Source organism: Neodiprion fabricii, chromosome 4, assembly GCF_021155785.1.
Source record: "Neodiprion fabricii isolate iyNeoFabr1 chromosome 4, iyNeoFabr1.1, whole genome shotgun sequence".
Taxonomy (NCBI): domain Eukaryota; kingdom Metazoa; phylum Arthropoda; class Insecta; order Hymenoptera; family Diprionidae; genus Neodiprion; species Neodiprion fabricii.
The window spans coordinates 8,283,470-8,307,464 of NC_060242.1; the positions used below are offsets into that span (position 1 = coordinate 8,283,470).

The 23,995-nt window shown below is 37.6% G+C and overlaps 3 protein-coding genes and 1 long non-coding RNA gene across 6 annotated transcripts; 1 reads left to right on the forward strand and 3 right to left on the reverse strand.

Moving 5' to 3' along the window:
- Window positions 1-1,588: 1,588 nt before the first annotated feature.
- LOC124179775 (multiple epidermal growth factor-like domains protein 11) lies at window positions 1,589-6,589 on the reverse strand. Of its 3 annotated transcripts, none has more exons than XM_046564504.1 (6): window positions 6,437-6,589; window positions 5,709-5,802; window positions 3,224-5,616; window positions 2,214-2,383; window positions 1,947-2,087; window positions 1,589-1,753 (listed from the first exon to the last, which is right to left on the reverse strand). In XM_046564504.1, the coding sequence occupies exons 1-6, from the start codon at window positions 6,541-6,543 to the stop codon at window positions 1,695-1,697; spliced, it is 2,964 nt and encodes a 987-aa protein (XP_046420460.1). In that variant the 5' UTR covers window positions 6,544-6,589; the 3' UTR covers window positions 1,589-1,694. The 3 variants fall into 3 exon arrangements, with proteins under 3 accessions (XP_046420460.1, XP_046420458.1, XP_046420461.1); XM_046564502.1 differs by having other exon boundaries at window positions 1,935-2,087; XM_046564505.1 differs by having other exon boundaries at window positions 1,589-1,773; window positions 1,935-2,087.
- A 3,344-nt stretch (window positions 6,590-9,933) lies between these two features.
- LOC124179777 lies at window positions 9,934-12,401 on the forward strand. The gene is made up of 2 exons (XR_006870149.1): window positions 9,934-10,080; window positions 12,371-12,401. It is a non-coding gene; the product is annotated as an uncharacterized LOC124179777 (long non-coding RNA).
- On the reverse strand, window positions 10,072-18,262 carry LOC124179774 (vascular endothelial growth factor receptor 1-like). The gene is made up of 18 exons (XM_046564501.1): window positions 18,130-18,262; window positions 17,663-17,843; window positions 17,364-17,493; window positions 15,985-16,190; window positions 15,727-15,893; window positions 15,457-15,598; window positions 14,077-14,211; window positions 13,787-13,954; window positions 13,559-13,698; window positions 13,228-13,387; window positions 13,045-13,142; window positions 12,821-12,971; window positions 12,449-12,676; window positions 12,174-12,342; window positions 11,804-12,080; window positions 11,295-11,626; window positions 11,100-11,205; window positions 10,072-10,956 (listed from the first exon to the last, which is right to left on the reverse strand). Exons 1-18 carry the CDS (start codon window positions 18,223-18,225, stop codon window positions 10,303-10,305), a joined length of 3,540 nt encoding a protein of 1,179 aa, XP_046420457.1. The 5' UTR covers window positions 18,226-18,262; the 3' UTR covers window positions 10,072-10,302.
- Window positions 18,245-23,657, reverse strand: LOC124179788. Its single transcript, XM_046564530.1, has 6 exons — window positions 23,518-23,657; window positions 20,931-21,058; window positions 20,625-20,811; window positions 18,893-19,017; window positions 18,366-18,519; window positions 18,245-18,261 (listed from the first exon to the last, which is right to left on the reverse strand). Exons 1-6 carry the CDS (start codon window positions 23,573-23,575, stop codon window positions 18,245-18,247), a joined length of 669 nt encoding a protein of 222 aa, XP_046420486.1. The 5' UTR covers window positions 23,576-23,657.
- Between the last annotated feature and the right edge of the window lie 338 nt (window positions 23,658-23,995).

Here is a 23,995-nt window from a genome sequence, read left to right on the forward strand (position 1 = left end):
TAATCGAGAATTATAAAACTTTTATGTAGTAATCATGTAGTTTTTGCGAACAGCGTAACATACTCTGAGCTATATAATGCTTATCTCACTTTAGTTTCACAGATTGGACTTTAGTTTCTCTTAAAATTATTGCAACCTTGGAAATAATTTTTTCCGTCATATCTGGTACGATTTTCGTCTCAATAAGTACTCTTCGAATATCCATACTTTGTATCACAAAGATGAATACACAGATTGACAAGTTTGTAGTAGATGAGGTCTTATCTCAATCGATAGTAGTTGACATTATAAAAAATAAACCGGACGTAGTCTACAACGCGACACATCACATAACATGCTATCTCCAAATATGCAATTGGAAAAGACCTTGTTTTCGAATACGATAGAGAAATACGGTATTTCAGATAATGATTGGAAAAGGAGTTATCTTAATTGTACATTTATTTTCTCCGAAATTGAAAAGGTAATACTACACATGCGGAGTATTAATTCATTTGTAAACTTGGATATACCGTAAAAATTTAACAACTCAGATCCGATACGTTAATCCGTATTCTTCAATTTGTAAAGTTATTTTTCGGACCAGGCTGAAACGCATTCATTTTTTTTAGAATGTTGAAAATATTCAATATCTTCAAGACATGGTGATCTGAAACATGTTTTTGATCCACTTGGATTTTGAAATAATCAAATTCTTCCAATTGATTCACAGAGTGAAAGTCATCAAAAAATAAGGTTCATTTTTCAAAAAGTATAAAAATGTTTCAATTTCAATGCTCTTGATAAAGTATAGAAATGAAAGTTCTCAGATGTGCGTCTAATGATTTAAATTTCCTTTATTATATAGTCTAAAAACTGGTTCACTTAGCTTACAAAACCTTTTTTAACGGCCAAATCGTTCACCAACCATCACAAGGTCTAATCGACGAATATGTCATTTAGTTTTACTAGAAATATCCACCGTATACGAACATCTCGCTTCCCGTCGATCACATATTGTTGTGTAATCCTACTCCGGAAGTTCGGCGATAAAGTAGCTATCGCAACGCGGTGGATACTGCGTAAATAATGAAATGCGCCAACAACGTGAAGGAAATGCAAAATAGCACAGCTTATATCATATTATTGCACACACGGGATACGGAGAAGTGTACAGTGATTACGGGGTGCAAGCCCAACTTGTCGATAAAGATTCTATGAATAAGTCTTGGAGGGAAAAAAAGCGTCTGAATATGGTTTTCGAGTAATTAAAGTATTATTGGTGAGATACCGGATTTAAGCTGTCATCCAAGGGTTGTAATCAGTAAATAACGAGGCCTATCAGTAAATAAAGAGGATGATGCGTGAAGTACCGATTAAAGTACCGGTTCATAAAATTTTTGTCCACTCATAGAATCAGTTAGAGTAAAACTGCTTCACGAATGTAAGCCATTTCCGTTCTCATTCTCATTGATTCGTTTATATTAGACATTTCCCGTGTCAGCCATAAGCCGTTCTAATAATACTAATCACCTTTCTTCAGTTTGTCACGAACACTGCTATGAAATCGTTGGCACTTATTTATAACAACTTTCGATAGGTGATCAACTTTTCACAGTACAGTTTGTGTATCAAATTTCATAGTGAATTCTACAAAAATCTCAGCAAAATATATTCATAATCAGTAAGCACTCATTTGTACGAGAATTCCCTCATCACAGATAAATTGGATTTTCTTCAACGTAAACGCCGCCGATGCATTCCAATGATTCATCTAAAAGCAAAGAAAATCGACTGTTTTCGATTGGTGACGAAAAATTGTGGATAATTGGTTTTCAACGTTTGAAATATTCGGCGAGAGTTTCGTACGTGACTTGTGAAATAATGATGAGCTTATCTCTTCAGATTTTCGTGAATTTTTAGAAGTATAATTTATAGACTATTGGTGAACTTACGCATTGCCATACTTTTCGCTTTCCGTTTTCTTCTCACAACGTAGACAACGGTGACGACAATAATGAGCAACGTTACTCCTAACCCGGCTCCAATCATGATGGTATATTTATCGACAAAGATTGACTCATCTGCGATGAGGTTACACGGTGAGTCTGAAAATATAGGTGATTTGTGTACAAATTGATTAATCGAAAAGAAAACAGATTAACAATTGCTAAAGACTAAAGCTTGAGTACAACAAAATTATTAGTGAACTAGTATTCGAATACTTCACAAACCAATAGGAATGTAATGATACGTCGCATCAGCAGTAGATAGGGTCAAGTTGATAAACGTCCGATTGAGTTGGTCAATGCATTCGGAACGACATGTGGGCCCCTGCCATTCTACTGGAGCATTTTCGGTTGTATAATCGGTCCAATCATAATTCCAAAGATCGGTCATAACACTGTATCACAACGGTAACATGATAATTTTACTCAGCATTGCGTAATCGATGTAATATGGTAACAGAATGTACGATATGCCAAAGTAGCATAGGTTAACACGTATTTCTTTTCATCTTCTGCAATGAAGTTATGAGTTTGAAACACTGTGCCACTGATTTCAAATTTGATTTCGATATTTTTTAATGAATCACACGACCCTAAAAATGCAGAATACCAATGAAATTGTCATGAAAGTTGGGATCTTTAGATGTCTTACGTACTGACGTACTGAGGAACAAAAAATTCCTAACTTTTGTCTGGTGGCAATCACTAGCAACTCTTTTAAGTGTTATTTTGAGTGAATAAAATAGAGTTGTCATAAAAATGGTTTACACGTTTCAGGTGAACTGCTACGCAAAGAAAAGTGTAAAATAATCTGTCCAGAGCAGTAAACTCATCAAAAATTGAAATCATAGTTTGGGTTCTACACTTCAGCCGATAATGACGCGAAGTTAATATTATCCATCTGACTAGGCGCTATCGTATTCCACAAAGATTTATAGATACGTGAAATCAAAATAGACAACACAGAAAAAACATCGAACATACCACGAAGGACCAGTTCATGAATTTTTGGTTGTTCCCGTTATTTTGGAAAAAGAAATCTTGGTTGAATAGATTTTGGGCAAAAATCACCGGTCTCGGAGATTTTTGGAACTAGTTTCAACGTCATACTTTAATTTGGATGAAATTTTTAATGAAACTGCAGCTGTGAAATTGAGAAACTTTTCTTCTATTGGCTTCATTTTTTTCCATTGTTCGGAAGTGTATTAACTGTTTGTTATAAACATGATGCTCACCTGACTGCTTCAGTCGAAGCTACAGAGTAGGAAGTGGTAGAAACCTGAGTGAATTCATTGATAATACACAGTGATGGTTTGTTACAGAAATCTCCATCCCAGCCATATGAGCAGTTGCATCCTTGGATAGTGCATAATCCGTGAACGCACCCAGGCTTGCAAGTGGGCTCGCATGTTCCATTCTCCGACTTACTACTTTCAAATCCGTCATTGCAAATGCATTCGTTAGGCGCCACACAGGTTCCATGCACGCAGCTTTCGCAGATTGGTTTACAGATACTCGAGCTTTCTGTGGAATCGGTATACCCTTCGAGGCAACTACAGGTTCCCGGACTCTCGCAGAATCCATTAACACAAGGATCGTTACATACCGGGTCGCAGTCTGTTGTATTCGAATTATACTCAAAGCCAGGGTCGCAGGTGCACGTGTAGGGTGCGGTGCATGTCCCGTTAGTACAAATATCATCGCACCAAGGCTCACACATTGACGTATTTGACACAAGTTCCAGGTACCCGATATAACCAGTGTCGCAATCGCAAGAGTTTGGTGCCACGCACTTGCCGTGATCGCAATCGCTGGGACATATTGGTTTGCAAACGTATATTGACTGGGGGGTAAGCTTGTAGCCTTCGTCGCAGGAACACGTGTTGGGGGCTGTACAGCTTCCGAAAATGCAGGTCTCATTGCAGATAGGATCGCAGGTGAAGTCATCGTCATTTTGGGAGCGATGGAAGCCTTCGTTGCAAGTGCAGTTATCGGGAGCAGTGCATTTTCCGTTGACGCAAGGCCTCTCGCAGATCGGATCGCACTTGTTAGCACTGGTCTTAATGTACCCAGGGTTACACCCGCAGACGTTTGGCTCAACACAGTACCCATTTTCACATGGTTCGTAACAAATTGGTTCGCAAGTGTAATTGTCGGCTCCTAATCGATAGTCCTCAAAACAAGTGCAAGTCTCAGGGGCTGTGCAATTTCCAAATGTGCAGGGCTCACTGCATCTTGGCTCGCAGACGAAGGTGTCATTTCGGGATTCTTCGAAGCCGTCATTGCAGACGCAGGTATCTGGTTCCACACACTTTCCGTTCACGCACAAACTCTTGCACACCGGAAGACATTCGTTATCTTCACTTCTCTCATATCCAGAGTCACATCCACAGACGTTTGGCTCGAGGCACCAACCGTGATCACAAGATGTCGTACATATCGGTTCACAAACGAATTTTCTCAAACCTAATCCGTATCCATCGTTGCAAGTACACGTGTCAGGTGCAGTACAGCGCCCGAATATGCATGCTTCATTACACTTGGGCTCGCAGGCGAATTGATCATCCTGGGACAACCGAAAGCCAGGCTCACAAGCACAGATGTCAGGTGCTACACATTTCCCATTTTTACACGGCCGTTGGCACACTGGAAGGCACTCGTTATTCTCATTTCGTTCATAACCAACATTACAGCCACAGAGATTTGGTGCCTCACACCAACCGTGATCACAAGAAGATTCGCATGCTGGTTCGCATACAAATTTATTCAAAGTAGGTATGTAGCCATTGTTGCAAGTACACGTGTCAGGAGCTGAACAGTACCCGAATATACAGGGCTCACTGCACTTAGGCTCACATACGGAAGAATCGTTCTGGGATAGCTCAAAACCCTCGTTGCAGGCACAGACCTCGGGGATTACACAGTATCCGTTAACGCAGCCTTTTTTACAAGTGGGCTTACACGTATTCATATCAGTTATCTCGTATCCCAAATGACAGGCACATATGTTCGGCCTTTCACACCATCCGTGTTCACATCCAGAAGAACAAACAGGTTCACACACGTTATCGTCCAATCTCGATTCGTAGCCACCATCACAGGTGCATATTTCGGGTGCTGTGCATTTTCCAAATATGCAAGGCTTACTGCATGTTGGTTCGCAGACAAAGGTGTTGTTCTGAGATACCTGGAAGCCGCTGTTGCAGGAGCAGACCTCGGGGCTTACACAGTATCCGTTAACGCAACCTTCTTTACACACTGGTTCACACTTGTTTTCGTTGTTCCTTTGATAGTCGGAATGACATGCACAGACGTTCGGTTTCTCGCACCATCCATTTTCACACCCAGAGGGACACTCCGGCTCGCATGTGTGTCCGTCGGTCTTCAATTTGTAGCCAAAATCACAGATGCAAGTATTTGGCCTAACGCACTTTCCATGTACGCAAGGCTTATTGCACACCGGAATACACTTGTTGTCAACTAACTGATAGCCATAATTACACGCACATGTGTACGGTTTTGCACAGTAGCCATTCTCGCAAGTTGTGTAACAGATCGGCTCACAAACACCCCACCTTTGCGAATAACCTGAGCAGCACGTTTCCCTTGAACTCCATGCCCGATACCACTGCGATAGACAAAGAAATACATAGTTGACTAGAATTTTTTGGAAAGGTTAGGTTAATCAGAAACATTGCCATAATTGAAAGCTGGTCTCACCTCAGTTTTCCACTTCGTTCGATACTTCGTACAAGTCCATAAAAAACATCCTCTGTAGGACTCACTGTATGAAACCGAACGAGTCGCCCATCGACTGTGAAAAGAACAACGTGATTACAATATTATGAACCGTGTGCAACGTAGTCACAGAAGGTTTCTCGCTTCAAGCAAATATGGTGAAAAAATTTTCAAAAACCCACTCGTTAATGAATCTTAATAAGAACAAGTTGACGTTGAAGTTTCATGAATTTTGAAAGAGATCATTTGCAAGTAAACTCAACTCATTGTCAGAACTTGTGCCGTAATCGAAGAAGCTTCTCCCAATGAGAATACATACCAAGTGTTTTGAAACTTTGATATCTTCAAAACAAGTTTCCTCAATTTTCGAAAATTCTCTCATTGATTTTACGGTACTCGTCACACTTGCTATGATTTACTCGGAAATTTTATCACCATTATTTATTTTTTCACTTTTGCCCATAGGTTGAATTGATTTTCTCGACTAAGAAATGACTTCTTTTTTTGAAACATCTTCTCGAATGCTGAGATTGAATTTTTCTTTTGAACCAAATATACCGAATATAAGATCAAGCGTATTTCGCGGACGATGAACCTGCTTAAAGCCCACCATTTTGCCAGTTCTGAATTCATGTACGGCAACTATGGGAGAGTGAGAAGCTAATCTTTGACAATTACAGAGTCATATTTGATATAGTAATACATCTTACCTTTCCGAAGTACGACACACTGCATTATTGCCCCCGCTTAATGAATATACCTGCGGAATAAGAGCAACTAGCATTGCTAGTATACAAAAAATAACCCGTACTGTCATCGCAGTTCTTTCATTTCACTCAACAGCTTCGAGAATTACTTCCAACTGAAGATGAGCATAGAGACTGACAGGGCTTCATTTGATCTGGCCTTATCTGTCCTATCGCGGAGATGCCAGTATCAAAAAAGCCGGACGCAGGCTTTAGCGCATATTCTCAACTATCCGCATGAGTAATTACACTGCAAAAAATTGAGTCAACAGAAAAATTGAAAACTTTATAACATTTTTTAGCTACTATCGTAAAAAACTAGTGTTTCTTTCGGGTCATCATGCCGATCTACATGATCGACTTGTGTTCAATAGCAGTCTTGGCTGATTCTTCGTCAGCCACAAATACTGAGATCTTATTCAAGCCCATTGTGTGGACAGCCGATACCTGATCTAAGATCCGAAACAGAAATACATCTGAAAAAAAAAAAATTATGAAAAAAGTAGAGCTCAACGGATATCCGCTCTAATATCTACGGCAAGTGTTTGTAGCCTGTGCGCAGACAACAACTCATTGGTGATCTTTATACTCTGTCTTTAGTCATCAGCGAGTTTCCGTTCGCTCTCTAGAATAACTGGTCAAAGTCTGTTTAGATCTATAACCCTGCAATTTATGCTGAGACCCCCAGCGTTCCACATTTTTTTTTTCTTCAGCTTTGTATTTATTTAACTACTATTTTGGTAACAACTGCAGAATTTTTGGTTCCACTTGGGCCCTGAAATATTTCTAATTTTGAAAACATGTAATATTCATTTATTCACTTATTCCAAAAATAGCACATGTAAACAACAGGACGAGATTCGTACTTTTCCACGACAAAAGCATTTTCTGCTAGTCTACCATGATAATCCAGATGCCAATTTTTAAATTAACTTAATACACAGCAAAAAATTTTAGAGAACTTTTTCAACAATTTTCTTTGCTGTTCTGTTTGTCAATTCGCCATATCGGTTCCGCCATTTTGAATTTTCGAATGTTGACTTCAGATTCGTAATCAGTGACCCAAAAAATCGTGTCACACAAGGTTTTATCCTTTAATTTTTATAACTTTATAACTTTTTCAAATTTTCTTCATAGGCACCGAAAATTGATTTGTTATTTTTTTATTGCCATGTTTATTGTTTTGTTGACTTCCCACAAGAATTTCATACTATTATCTACGGCTGAGTAAACATTGTGTCGAAAGTAGTCACATCTGATTCATTACACTACGAACAAGCGCGCGGTACCAAATCCTTCAAAGCTCTCGACAGCCGTTAGGATCAGTTGCCGACCATGGGTGTTTTGCCTCAAAATGCTTGCCTAGGCAGCCCTTAAACACTCTAGAAGTATGTCCAAGGTTAACATAAGCACCCAGTATAAAAATCATAATAAAAATAATAATTGTAGTTGTTGTCACTGTTGTTGTTGCCACCATTAATATTATTTGGAATGGATCTGATTGCTAAAAATTATTGCCCAATAAAAAAGTAAAGCTAACCCCTTTGGATTTTTGATAAAAGTTTCGACGATTTTGAAAAATGCTGGTATTAAATCTATAATGCACTATACCGACGGATTTTTGCGATAAAAATCGATTCGGCGCAGTCCGAATACGTTGCGAGCAACGGACCCAGAGCAACATCCAAACAACGAGGAACTTTCTTAGTTTTCCTTCAGCTGTTGGTCCTTTGCTGTTCTAGATGCCCGTTTTGCATTTCTGAGAGTCCGAATCGTCAGCAGAACTAGCAAACAAACCAAGGTTTATGTTGTGAACAACGAATCAAAGGTTACGGCCCAAAATACATTGAATTTGCGTTAGGCTCTCGGAAAGGTGGGAAAGAAAAATCCCAAATTTCAATGTACCTTGATTCTAGGAAAAGTATTCGGTTGTCAGCGTGTAGTGATTTAACAGATTGACAAACAGAATTGAAGTGAAGGACAGAGAGGACTACAGAAATTTTAATAAACATTACGTAAAATATCTAATTACTCTGTGTGGAAATATGTGTGCAGTAAACATTATCTTTAGCAGAGTATGAAAAATGTTATATAAGATATTTTTATCACAATCTCGAGATATAGTTTGATCTTCGGCCTGCGCGCACGTGCAACACGCCTTTGCAGGATACGATGTACGATGCATGGATTGTATTGTCTATATTTTACGTAATCTCTTTTGAAATGAATAGAGAAAAAATTTTTACCGAACTATTCTTGTACTTCCTGAACTGTTGGCCATTTGCTATTGTTTTTCGTAATCCTAAGGATCCAATTAGTCTATAAAGAATCATTCAAATAGATTCTGGGACGAAGAATTTTTTGTTCATACAAGTAAGGCTAACCCCTTTGGATTTACTGAGTACTAATCGTGAGGTGAGAAATGACACGATTTTGGGAAAAGAATGTAGAGTTTTTGATATCACGCCGGCATCCAGATTAACAAAACAGTTGTCGGAACTACAAATTGACTAATTTAGGGTATTTGATATCACGAAGCCGCCTAAGGTTAATCAGAACATTTCTCAGATCGGCAGGATGCTCGCACGAGAAACGTTGAAGAGAGAGAAGGGTTTGCGTCTTCGCTACACCTTGACCGTAGGTAGGGAATGAAAATTAGAATGTTGGTAAAACAGCATGATTTTGACTTTTGATTGATGAAAAAATTTCAGCAGATTGTTGGTAAAGCAGCGTGATTTTGATCCGCGGTTGATAAAATTGTTGGTAAGGCAGCGTGGTTTTGAGCGTCGCGTCGATAGAAAACATTATTAGTAAAGCAGCGCGATTTTGACCTTCGGATCGGTACAGCTAGGGTCGATGGGGGTAATGTCATCGAAGCAAAGGGTTTCAGTCCGGGCAAAATATCGGTTAGTGTCAGTAGTGGGGATCCTTATCCAAAACCAGCCTTGTATTATTACTATTAAAACGATTTAATTTCGTCGAAGGTAGCATTACCACCCGATGTAACTGATAAAGTGAGTAATAAGTCCCTCCATTTATATCACGGACTATATAAAATTAAGCAGGTGATTGGAAAAAACGCATTCTTTGTTATGCGATTCAGAAAATTTAAATGATATCAAAGTTTCATACAGTAGATTAAAATTAATGCAAGTATCAAACTTCCTGGTATTCTCAATCAACTTTTAGCAGCAATTTATAAACATGGTTTTTTTAGTTTTTAATATACATAAAAATATGTCTGACTAGTACTAGTCATAATGAATTCATATCATCATCAATTTTGATCTCGACGCAGAATATAACGATGAACATATTTTGTGATTTAGATTTAACTTTATCACGTAAGTTGACAAGATTGTTATGATTCAGAAGAAGATGAACCAGAAGATTGTAAACTAGTTTACATGAATGAATGTAAGAGTGCGAAGGGATGTGTGTGACCAACTTTCAAATGCTGAGAGGAAAACCTGGAGGTGATCAAATTTAAAGTAAATGTAGCGAACAATGACTATGATTTAATTTGTGATAATTACTTTAACGGTGACAATACATATTCAAGTGTACATGTATACAACGTACAATTACTATTGATTATTGATGGAAGAGTGAATGATTGAATGAATGTTAGTACAATTTCATGTACTTAGCTATTCCTTTAAGTTTAAGAAAATATGATATACAATAAAATCTTTTAAAGATTTCTGTTTCGATTTTTTATACCAACTTATAATAAAAAAAGTAAAATGTAAAATATATATATAAGAATTTGGCGATAAAATGTATATTAGAAAGACTTTTCTAGTTCACCGTGCAAATTGCTCACCTCCTCACGGCTGAGGTATAGATATATAGCTTGGGTTACTAAAACTGTCGAACACATTTTTCGCTTCATTATTTTTTTGTTGTGATATATTAACACGATGGTCTGGATTGGTTAATTGAGCTGAGAAGTTAATGTAATTATTTCCTATGTTTGATTGCATTAAATTTGTATAAGAGTCTTTCACTTCATCTTGGAAGTGATTCTTCGGGATCGATACAGGTCGATTGTTGACGACATTACAGTAATTCGCGTCCGTTGCGATTATACTATTTTCCAGTTCTTTCTTCCCTGATTCAGCTCTCTTTTCTTGTGGATCTTCTCCCGTCTTCGCTTCCCTCGAATTTTCGCTTAACTGGGTTGGAGTCGACTCAGTAGAATCTTCCGAATTCGAATTAATCGGAGCCGTGTTGCTGGTAGGAGGAAAATCAAAGTGAGTTTCACAGTCTTTTGTACGCGGACTGAAAATGTCAGGGTCTTTGGTGGTCTTTATTGGGCTCATGGGCAGATAATCCGAACTTGGCGGTGGCTCCATCATTTGAACAGCTAAATCGTGACCGTCTCGATTTGACGGAGACATCATAGTCAGGTAATCGCTTTGGCCATCTTTCAGATTTCTTTTGTTCATCTCAATATAAACATCGTCCTGCTCGCTGTAATGCTGAAACACATGAAAAAAGTCACCCTGGGTTTTCTCGACTTACTTCAGCTTGTTGGGACTGCATGACAACAACTCGTTATCGATCATCAGACTCTGCATATGACAGTCTACTCATCCCAATAATTCATTAGTTTGAAACTTACCATTCTAATACTTTCATTCAACAGATCACCAAGCTTGTTCACGAGCTCGGAAAACGTAGGACGCAAAGACGGCTTGGCGTTCCAGCATTCTTGCATAAAATCGTATCTGAAAAATGTACGAATAATGACGAGTCAAATGGGAGCAAGAAAAAATGCTCAATTTTTTGTGCTCAATCGTACTTTCACCAAACTCACATCTCACTGGTTGCATATTCTGGTTTATCCATGCGATACCCTTCGATAAGTCTGTGATACTGTTTTTCAGCATCCATCCCGGGATACGGCGTCTGTGCTAGCGTAAAAAACTCCCATAAAACTATCCCAAAGGACCAGATATCCGATTGCGTTGAAAATAATCTATCTCTGATCGATTCAATGGCCATCCATTTAATCGGCAGAGGACTGTCCCCCTTCTTTTGATAATTATCATCCTTGTACATATTTTTAGCTAATCCAAAGTCGCAGATTTTCACTAAATTATCGTCTGTGAGCAGAATATTTCTTGCCGCTAAATCACCGTGTAAAACCTAAAACAAGTAACGTAATGTACAAATGCCAAGATGGTGACCGTTAGTACATTATGAAGACGTAGAAACGGTCAACAGCTCGATTGCCATTTCACCGCATGGATGGTATCTAATCGTGTGCTAGAAAAACTTCTGGAAGGAAAAAGAAAATCCGTTGGTTTCATAAGATTTACTCACGTTTCTACGACTGAGATATTCCATGCCCCGTGAAACCTGCCACGCCCAACAGAGTAAGTCGTGGGTGCAAATCGGTTTCAAGTTCTGATCCTTGTAATCACCTCGATAATTGGATCGCCACCCGGGCTGTACAGAATTGTTACTCAAAATACCACCGTCTGGAGACATGTTTATATCTGCGAAATCCGTGTTTTCATGGTAGTCTATCAGTTCAGCTCCACTATTGGTTTCAGTTGATCTGACGCTGACACTGCGAGAAAATGTTCTTGACGGCCGTCTTGAACTGCATAATCAATGAAAAATATTCAGACATGGTAGTTCACTCAACAAACCAACAATCGCAGCATTATGAACGTAGTATAATGCATACCTTTTCTGTTCAATGACACTATCACGTCTAGCTAAAAGTTCTATACCGATGCTTGCATCGATTTTTTTAGTAGAAGGATCAATCTGGTTAATAAAACTATCTCTGTGACGCTGCAAATAGTTATGCAAATTTCCGAAGCGGCAGTACTCCACAATTACGTATAGTTCACCTACGGAAAACCGTTGACTAGTCTTTAGTATTTATAATAATTTTGATGAATTAATTCATTTCCGGTGGAAGTACAGTACTTCTGAAGTAAAAATTGGAGGACTCACGCTTGGTGATAAGGTTTTTAGTGCAAGCTCCAAGAAGGTTAACGACGTTCAAATGTTGACCGAGGTGCGCCATGATCTTGAGTTCGCTGGCAAGGGCTTTCATGTAACTTGGATCTGCAGATCGTCGAACCATTTTCACAGCAACGGTGGTCACTTCTCCTTCGGCACAAATTCCTTGTGCCTCGGCTTTCATAACCACACCGAATGCACCACTTCCCAGTTGCTTGCCTGTTAATTAGTAGTAAGATATCACAAGTACATGCCACGTGGAATTGCTTTCTTACAATGTGGTTGTGGTCATGGCGTTCGCCACACCATATTTGCCAGTAAACCATATATGTGCCGCTCCAGTTGAGCCAATCGAATACGTACCGAGTTTCAAGCGTTCCCAGGGAAATTCCCATTTCTTATCGTAAGGTAATAACTCGGCTTGATCATCGATGTTCAAATCGGGGTTCAGACATTCGATCGCCCCTTCCGCAAAATGGGTCAATCCTGCCGCGTGGAGCTCTCTTTTCAAGCGCTATGAAATATGCACAAGATTAATATTTATCCACGCAACAGTGGCGTGATTTGACTTCTTCATATCTACTTACCCTCTGACGAGTCACGTCAATTACCAAATAAATAACAATTAAGGCAATGATTATGAGAAGCACGCCGATCAAACTAATCCAAAGTGTGTAACTTTGCCCTGAAAATGCCACAATCGTTATAGGTCGATTTAATCATCGAAGATTAAATACACCCTATTCGTAATAGGTATTGCATAAGTTTACCTCGAACTACAATATCCACGGATCTTTGATCAATCCCAAAACGATTCACCATTTGACACGTGTATAGTCCACTATCTTGCTCGATAAACGAATATATGCGGAACTCAGATTTGCTCTTCGAAATGTGGTAACTACGGGCTTCTGGCAGTGGTTTGTTATTCTATATTTTGACATAAAAAGATCATACATTCCGCATGGTGGTTTACAAAGACTATCGTAATACTTTAGTAGAGTCCAATAGAGCACGTTTTCATGAAATAATATTTTGCAAAACTTCAACGTGAAATGTCTACGAATCGACAAGTTTGAAATGCACTTGGCAATACGTTACCTTCAACCAGGTGGTTTCTGGTTTTGGCATTCCGTCACTTAAGCATTTGAGAGTCACACCGTCTTTTCGTTTTTTATCCGTGTCAATTACTAACTGAGAAGTATTCATATTCCATTCGTATATTTTTGGTTTACGCCCAGCTGAAACAGTCAAAAAACAGAAATAGTTCATTTAAGTCAATTCGAGTATAAATTCTTTTCAAGCTATGATCAAAGTAACTTTACATACCCGCCACCGACAAGTTATACGCCTGGGGTTTGAAGCCCTTACTCTTGTCGAGAACATCACAAATGTAAATCCCATCGTCCGATCGAGTCACGTTGCTTATTTGAAGTATTGAAAGATGCGTAAATTTTGTTTTCTCTTTCAAAACTCTCATTCTTTCTGTTTCAAGATCTACAAACATATGTTTATGTACTCCACGGATTCATGTTGATATTCGTACTGTTACTGACTTCATTCGAAGAAGCAGGCTTGACTAAATATTATGATGAAAAATCAAACAAAGTCATATTTACCCGAACGATTAACGTTCCATTTAAGAATCTCATCGCTACTAAAATTAAGATAAACTGAAGCACCACACGTGATATTGATGTTATCACCTTCAACGACGGATTCGAGAGGTTTTATAGCAAACGACGCATTGACATCTGAAACAGCCACAAATGAAAATTAAAGGAAAATTCATGATGAAATTTTTATTGTTTTCCAACAATAACACACTTCAGTATTTTATCATTTTAGCGGCTAAACTGTTTCCAATTCGGATTCAAAACTAGGGTCCTGAGCTACATGACGAAATTTTCTGGTCGAGACCCTATAATACCAAAATTACATTTTTTATTCTGAAAGTGGGGCCAGATTTGCTGAAGCATTAATCAATGAACATTCATCGAGCAATATACGGTTTTGATCCTCTTGTTTGTTTGTTCACTAGACCGTTTTTTATGTACTTATACTATCTTTTTTTCCAGAAGTCAGATTCCACTCATATTCAATTTGAAACATTTCAAGTCTTGAGTAAATTAGTCGGTCGAGTGATTCTCGCATTTTGTGCTTCAAAATAAAACGAACGACGCTACAGTGAATTAAATAGTTATTTTGCTTCACATTCGCAAATAATCATATGCATGAATATTCATCAAATACGAGAGCTGGAATCAAATTTCGTCATTAAATTTTTTATTTATTCTCAACGAACAAAAAATAACCTTGAATTCCCTAACAAGATGTGATTAGGGTAAGTAGGGTGTCATTTATCTTCTTTGGGAATTAGATTATTATACGATTTCTTGAAATAAGCGAAATACTGGGAAAACAAATATCAGTTGGACACAGTTTTATCGAACAACATTACGATTGGAAAAAAGTCTCGGTACGATGACTCAAAGTCACGTGAAAACAGCAATCGCAATCAACACTTGAACATTTCTCCTAAAGCCATTGACTGTGAGATGCGAACCGTGGAAGAAGCGACTGCACGTTAAAACAGCGTTTCCAATATCTCCGTTAGATCATCATTCGCAAGTGGTACAAAGTAGCCGAACATGATAAAAATGTGTGAAAATTATTCAAAAAGTGTTCCAATTTTCGCTAAGCGGTTATACAGGGGAAAGAAGAGTATTATATTTAATCAGTTGAAGTTGTTCTTTTCAATCAATTGTGAAAATAATAAAAAGCCTTGCGAGAAAATTTTTTTTCCGCTCATTATTTAAAAAATTTTTTATCGTTGGATATAGTTTTCACCAATTCAACTGCAGTAAATTCTAAATGACTACACGGCACTTTTAATTCCTATTGAAAAACGAAGAAATTGGTGAATGTCTGTATCCCAGATGGTCGCATTAAACCAAAATCACGATACTATCTGTCTATAGTTAAACGGAGGAACATACCAGAAACGTAGATCAACTTGGAAACTTCAACACAGTTTATATAGTTGCAGCTTCTGCATATTAGATGTCCTGTGTAGTTAATCTTTATGTTCAATTGTGACTCCGAGGTTACCGCATTGATGTTTGGAAGTTCCTTATAATCCTAAGTAGGGAATAGGTATTTAAGTATTATGTACCTCAAACGCATTCGAACAAGTATCCGATTATTTGTGAGTAGATATAAATCTCGTTGAAACCTGAAATTAACCAGGGAGATTTATAAGTACTTACCGAAAGAGTTACAGATCTATTTCCATCCAATGATGGATAGTTAGGCTGTTCCATATACCTCCATGTCACGTTTGCTAACGGATGACCGACTGTTGTGCAGAAAAAATTCATCGACTGGCCCGGTGCAACGTACTCTACGTTAGGAGTGATTTTGGGAATTGGTTGTACTAGGAAATATGAGAAATCATTAGTACAGCGGTGACATGAACAAACATATTGAATTGCATGATTGAAAATGTACGATAGAAAATATCTTACCATTAATTGTCAAGTTAAGATTCAGGTCACTCGTGTTATATTTCGTTCTCACGCAAATGACATATTCGCCATTATCGTACACGTCCGAGTTATGTATTTTAAAAAGGTGGTTTTGCCCTCCGTCGGGCCGAAAGGTGTCGCTGACCGAGTATTTGCTGTTATTGTTGAAATTGATTTCCTTAAGTTCTTGATGATCGATCTTGTACCTGTATAAAAGCAACGCAAAATTTTCCGTTTCAGTATCTAACTACGTAAAGTTTTCATCCTGCATTATGGGAACCAGCGTTCATACGAACAAGACCCGTGTCTACTGGTATATTCTACATATGAGTCGAAGAACACACTCTCGAAACGGTCAGTTCTGAAAATTCTATCAAAGTTCGTGAATATATTGTATTTGACCTCAGAGAACTTCTATAATTTCTATTTTTTTTTTTTTTTTTTTTTCGTTATTCCAGCGTGAGTGTTTTTAGAGTTACGCGTGATCAAAGTCTGTAAAAAAAACCTTCCCAACAGTCATGCACGGTGATCTTCAAACCAGCTAATATCTCCGGACCTATTTATCCTAGAGCGTTCTGACGGAGGTCTACTTTTGAGTTCAATAAAACTTCACTCCAGAACCTGGTAATTAACTACGCTTTTCTTGGAATCGAACATGTTTTTCAATTGGTAAAAATATTAAAATCGATATTTCACCCTGATCTGGGCGATTTAAAATTTTTTTAAAAATACCAGCTCGTTCCTTGTTCGATTTCCAATAAAAACTAAACCGTTTATAATGAAGAGGTAACGGAGTGCATGCGAAAAAAAACGCGGAACCCGAATATTAGTTAGCGTGCCTTAAACCTAGAAGCGACAGTACGAAATGAACCGTTTTCAATCACCATTTATGACGAATACCGCATTATTTCTTCATCAGTGGATATTAAATGAAAAAAGTGTTTGTATATTTTTTTAAAAACTTGTGTTTATGCAGATTGTGGTAAAAAATCCATCCGACTATTCATACCAATAAAAAAAGATATCTTCACAATGAAAGGAAATAGATTTTCAGTGCTCGGGTGTTTATTTATTTTTTTTTCTTTTTCTACAAATTTCCGATCAGGTGTAACTCCAAAAATACTGACATTAAAATTTAAAAAAAATGGAGGAAATCTCTCGGTGGCAACACATTCACTAACTCTTGTGAAATTTGGAAATATCGATGGGAATGTTTTCCCCACAAGTACGCGCTTTGACGTGGAATAACTATCCGTAATATCTTTTTATTTACTCTCACAATATAATTTGACAAAAACTATAATTTTTCTGATCGATTCTCTCGATTTACTAGAGCAGCCAAGTACGCAACTGTTCAGTTATATAGAATGAACGCTCACCAGTGCAGCGAGTATTCGGGATATGCGTCAACTTTAATATTCCATCTATAAGTCTCTCCCTCTTTTCCTACAATTGATCGATCATCGTCACCTTCAACCATGCTTACGTCGACAAAAAAGTGGTTCGGATCTGCGATTGAAAAATTAGGCATGCATTAATGCATTATTCTGTAGAATATGTAAACGATCTCTTCTGTGCAGACCGATCGAAACACTACACCATACCTAAAAACCTGACAATACGATATCGGTCTCACTTTGTAGTATGTACAGCCAGCGTTGACGATTCTGATGCTTACCCCAAAACTTAATATCACACGTGTCTGCTGCTTCATCATCATCGGGAAATTCTTGTACGAAACAAGTGTAGCTACCGCCATCATTTTCCGTCACATTCTTAATTGTCAGCTTGGAAATATAAGATGTATACATAGGATCTGCTGTATCCGTTGTGGACTGTGTTGTGATTAGCCGCTGATGCTGGAATGTCATTGTTATCACATTTTTCTGATCAACACACTGAATGAATCTATGCAACAATTATGTGCATGTACAGCTACACTTGAAATTAAATGGAGTGCCATTTTCACGAAGACATGTTTCTCTTTATAGATATTGTGTCAGCGGCGTACAATATTAGGTAATATAATTCGTATTGTTCCTCAGTTACAATAAACCTTGAATTCTTCCACTGAATAAATATACGGCCGAAATTTTACAAATATGCATGGGGTTCATTACTGTAACAGCGTTGTTGAGTACTTACATGGACTGATTCTGGGGCTTTCCATTGAAGCGTAAAATTTTGAGAATAAGGTATGGTCATTGTGCAATTTATATTTTGATCCCTTCCCCAGACCATGTGGAGTAACGCGATTTTATCAATCTCTGGTTTGGGCTTCGATAAATCCTCTGCATCTGTTTTATTAGAAATACCGTTAATATATTTAAACACAACTTCTCCACGTAATGAGGTCTGAGACAACAAAAAGTTTGGCTTACCTTCCTCATCGGCGAGACGATACGAAACCGACTTCATATCACGTAATGCCCTGGGTTCGTTGATTACGGAACAATTAATTTCCTGATTAACCAGGTAACTTAGATCTCCCGTCGCAATGAACCCGATTTTTGGATCGAAGCGTCCCGTCAAGTTCTTCGAATTTGATACAAATGTTTAAAAATTGTTAAGCTGATATTATTAATTTGTAATTTTAAATTTTCAAAAGATTGATACCGCCTATTTTGTGTCAAATTGACTGTTAGTTTTCTAGGTTTTCGTTGAGAAAAGTGATATCGCAAGCCTTGATACTCAAAATGGTGTAAATTTTATCGGTTTGTGTAGTTAATTACTCTATGTTTCATAGTTATGTCAACTATTTTCTGGCTTCAACTTTCTTAATTTTGCTTGCACACGAAAAAAATATATGCTATCCACGTACTTTCAGAATACTGTTATTTCGTTTACGGATTTCTTTCAGTGCAACAATGAAAATTGCACTGTTGATTTTGAATGCATATTTACTTACTTCGTTTGTTGTATGAAGAAGCACTTCCCAATGAGGTGACGTTGTCCGACATGGAAAGACTACTGGGCCTGTTTCCGTTACTGATAACTCTCTGCCTATGGCCATTTGGGCAAACGGTTCCGTAGCTAGAATAAATAGGGTAACTGTATCAATTTTTTTCCACCTGAGTAGCAGTTGTGGCCATTCTGCTATCGCGTTGTGACCATCTTTGTTACGTACAATTTGATGTTATAGCTACAGCCCATACAGAGGTGTGTTAATCTGTGTGAAGACTAATTAAGTAGAGTTATTAAAACAATCAATTCGATCGACGCGTTTCTTTGGAACTTGGGCCGCAAAAAAAATTGTAATTGAGTAGAATAAGCCAGGGTAGGAAATGTCATTAGAAATAGGTTCCAAGGACCTGAAAAATGCTCCTCAAATAGTCTGGAAAGCTGCGTTGTAAAATTTCGAATGAAAAAGTAATGCATCAGCCGGTCATTCTGTAATGGAAGTAATTTATATTAGAAATTGAAACTTCATGGTTCTTGCAAATTTTTTCCCATTAAAATTGAAATCGTATGATTATTGGTAATTATTTATCATTGAAAATTGAATGATTATAGGAAATTATTTACTATTGAAAATTGAATTAAGTGCGAGCAAGAGTAGAGCGTTTGATACTTCACAGTGCTGGCCAAGGGTTAATGGGAGTTATTTTCCATCGAATATTAAAATTTACCTGCTGAGGGATATATTTTGCATTAAAAATTAGAAATTTATGGCTAATAAAAACTGTGGTGCATTAGAAAAAAGGAGTGCGTTATTTGCAACCCTGCCAGGAAGCGATCGGGCATCGAAACCTCAGGGGTCGTAAATCTTGCAATCCTCTGATGGCCTGGCCAAATCGCCGGGCTAAGTACGTGGGCGCGGCGCCAGCAATACCCCGAGACGAAGCCCTTCTGGGGGCCTTGGAAGGCGCCTCTCCCACTCGAGGTGGGGAACATTGCTGGGCCCTTGGACCCCTCAAATAAGACAGAACCCTGCCAGTAATGAATATCTTTAAGCATCCCTCAAATAGCTCACGAGTTCCCTCGCATATTAAACGAGTCTTCGTTAATCAGTTTTCACCTTCAATTATTCCATTGTTTGATTATTTTCACACCCCATCAAGCCCCCAATAAAACACACTTCCACCAACCCCGAACATATGTTTGAAAGTTTACCAAGTATTAAAAACTTCTGTTCGAAACTTGCTCAAAGTTAGATTTTAGTCACCATACGAGTAATTAGGGAAATGAAAATTTCAAATCAGTGAGTACAGAACTTTGTGACGATGGCCAAAAATAGATGGCATTCACGAATTGCGCATCGATACTCTCCGCTTTGAAGTTCTCGATGCGATCGAAATAGGGTGTCTACTTTCTGCAAATAATCGATGGACATTACATCGGTAAAACGAATATGCGTTTCGGATTCTCAAAGGTATTAAATTTATAACTATATGCAGTTTGCAAACAAGCGCATGAAAAAAAACAAAAACAGATCACATGACTGGTAGAGACACGCAATTTTAGATCAAGCATAACTCGTTAAATTATACCGCAATATGTGTCAGATTACAGCTGGCCATACTGATTTCCAAGCACGACATGTAAAAATTGGACACGTTAATCTTTCTGTGCAGTTTTACTTGTTTCATCAACTAAGCGCGCAAAAGTGTAATATTTAAACGGAAAAAAATCTTGCTTACAATTTACGTAGATATGAATCCAAGCGATGTCTTCGTCAGGGTGTTCGATAGTTAGGTCGGTGTTACGGATTACGATACCCTCCTTCGCACAGGCATACCATCTCGTGTCGCTTCTAGTTGCATTATGGCAAACGAAGGAGGCGTTATTCGGACCGTAATTTATAGTATGATTGCACGAACCTTTATCCTGTAAGGTGTAAAGGTAAGAGTAAAGGTATTAGTGGCAGATGGATACTTGTAGTTTTTCTACAGCGTTATCGAAATATCAGCGCGCGTATAGGCAAGTTGGTTAGAATTGATACTTGCCGATGGAACGTCCATTACTGAAAAATGGAGCTTGCCGTCACCCTTACAGAATATTCTCAGCTCATTTCCTTCTTGGATCATGCCATCTTTCGCGTTGGAACTTATCGTTGGTTTTCGTGCTGCAACGCCTACATGAGTACACGTAGATACGGAATGATTAGACTTGTATAATATAAGCATGGTAGTTCCGTCGGTAAAAAAGTTAACATTCACAGGACCGACGTGTATTATCAGCATTTCGCTATGTATAACGTATCTTCAAAAGTGTTTTCTAAAAAGTTCTAGAAGTAATTCTAAGTAATTGACATCGCTTGCCCTTCTTTCCAACTATCGCCGAGCATTAAGAAGCAAGAGCATATTCGCAGACTGAAAATGTGTTCAAAATATTTTTCAACCATCAATAAATAACGCGAGTGCTACATTTTTAAGGTAATACAGGTAATAACAGTTTTCGAGGTAATAGTAGTATACGTGCAAAAAGTCTTTTATACTTATACTTCTCTGCAATCGTCATCCAGATTGAGTGAATTGATTCTAAATGTCTCATATGCTTGTGTGAAACTTAAATCGATTTAAAGAGTTTTTGAGGAATCCAATTTCATCGAATCAATCATAACGTTTCACATAAGATATAATATGCAAACCGATTATTGAAGGACTGATCAAAAAAACTGGAAACTGGAAATCACACAATTCAATTACTGTGAGAAACAAGTATGGACGAAAAATTCTACGCCAATGCAGGAATCTCACAATAAACACAACTTTCCGATGTTGCTATTTGCAAACTTTGTACATTTGGAACGGCCAAAACGCGTTTGTCACGAAGAAAATGGCATACATAATATCCGGTGGATGTTTAGTTGGTTTTCTCTTTGGTCGGAAAGGTTAAACCACACGGCGTGTCTTTGACAAGGAGCGCGACACACAGTTTGTATTTGTATTTTCTACAAAGTTATCCAAAAGCTCAGCTAAGTCTTTTCGCTCCAAATGATGCAAGTAACACACAGCTCGTATTGGCGTCATAGCACGTCTTATCACTTATGGTAATACGGAAAGGAAATCCACGGTGGTTTCTCGACCACATTGAACAGGAAAACTTATGATGTGGAATAACGAAACAGTAAACTTGAGTCATCTCACGTCCTGTGATTATAAGCTGATATGAAAAATTTTGTGGTGAGATTCCGGTGTCATCTGCGCACCCGTAATTAGATTTCACATTTTGAAAGTAGTTTATTCATCACGCAAGTTCACGCTCCTAATTTCGTTAGTTCCAACAATGATTGTGCGTTCACGTCAAAAAATTCAACTATTCAAAATTTCGGCATGATGGATCAATGCGAAACCAAAAATTTAGACTTTGGATTTGGAAACACAGCTTATGTTATTGCAACAAATCCAGATGGATTGATCTCAATCATCAGAGTATTTATTCGAAAAAAAGAAAGAATTTTTTCTCACCTCAACCTAGATATTTACACTCTACTAATGGATTAGCAGAAAAATAAAAAATGAAACCTCTGTGCTATTTTTGTTTCTTTCTAAAAACGTAGTATTATTGAAAACCTATTATTCGATACTAAATGATGATCAAATTAAACATTGATATCAACACTCGGTAGTCTGAAGAAGAATCTCAAATGATCTTGATGTAATGAACCTTTTTAATAACTGTAGAAGTAGGTTTATTTATAGAATACGATCGAAATTTCAATTAAACTTGATCAGTCGAATGTTTTGTTCGTCAAACTATCGATTTATTTTGATGAGAGGGGATCAATAAAATACTCCGTTTTGTTGGTTTATATTGTATATCTATTAAGGTGATTCAAAAAAATCATAATTTTTTTCGAAAAAAAGTGGTAGTGAAAAAACGATTCGAAATTACGATAAAATAATGCTTGCACGCGGAAAAATTTCTTAGTCATGATTTAGAGGTAGCGCAAGTCGATTTTGTGTATTTATTTAAGGTTTTTTTTTTCGTAAGATTTAGATAAGATCATAATTGCCAGTGTAAATATATATCTTACGAAGAAATCACATTTTTACGAAGATACTTTTTTTGTAGATTATTCTTAACAAAAAAGATATCTTGTGGTTTCTTCGTTTCAATAAAGAATTTTTTTTACTGAACAATACATAATCGATAAAAAAAACTTGGTGTTTCATGCCTGCGTAACTGTCCTCACGGGACACCTGGACTAAAAATTAACGTGAGATGAAAAAAAAAAAAAAACAACATTTTCATTACCAACAAAATGGCAGATTGCAGAAAAATTGTAAGAGTTATCCCGGAATATGGTAAGAAACGTTAAAAACGTTCCGAGTTTGACACTTTCGTGAAATCTCACGTTGATATCTGAAAATAATCTTTTTCAGAATTTGACAGTCTTTTTACAATATATTGAGACTTTTTTTTTTTATTAAATACGTCAGATATTTTATCCCACCAGTGTTGCCAGTCCGGCACGACGACTAAACAGATGTACTTGCTAATTCCCTTCGTACGTTAGGTGACAAGCATTCAAGACACAAGAATCACAAAAATGTATATCAGCTTTTGCAGTGTGGTTTATAAATTTACCTTCACGCTGTCCTATGACGATGAAAACAACAACGCACGTCAAACTGATCCAATCCATGTCGATGCACTGTTTACGTTTCACAAGATTACAAAATCATTTCGCTTTCTGCCGAGGCAATGTGTTGACAGCGTGATTTCGATTCGAAACTGACAGCACAACCCAACGATCGTCGTAGAGGAATAAGCGAATGACATGATTTTGATAAATCCCCACCGTAGCGATAACTTCTCAAGCAAACATTCACTAGAAAATTTTCCTTGTCGGTGAAGAATATTCTCGGACAGGCTTGCCATGAAAATGAAAATTATGACTTTCAATATTTTGGCCTGAATTTTGTTACTCGGACTTTTTACTTTTTACTTTTTTATACAATTTTCGAATACCTTCTCTTTTCCTATGTATGAGTTGGACAGATTCATGTTTTTGTGTGTATGCGTGTAGTAGATCAAGCGCGAGAGCAAAAATAATAAAACATCA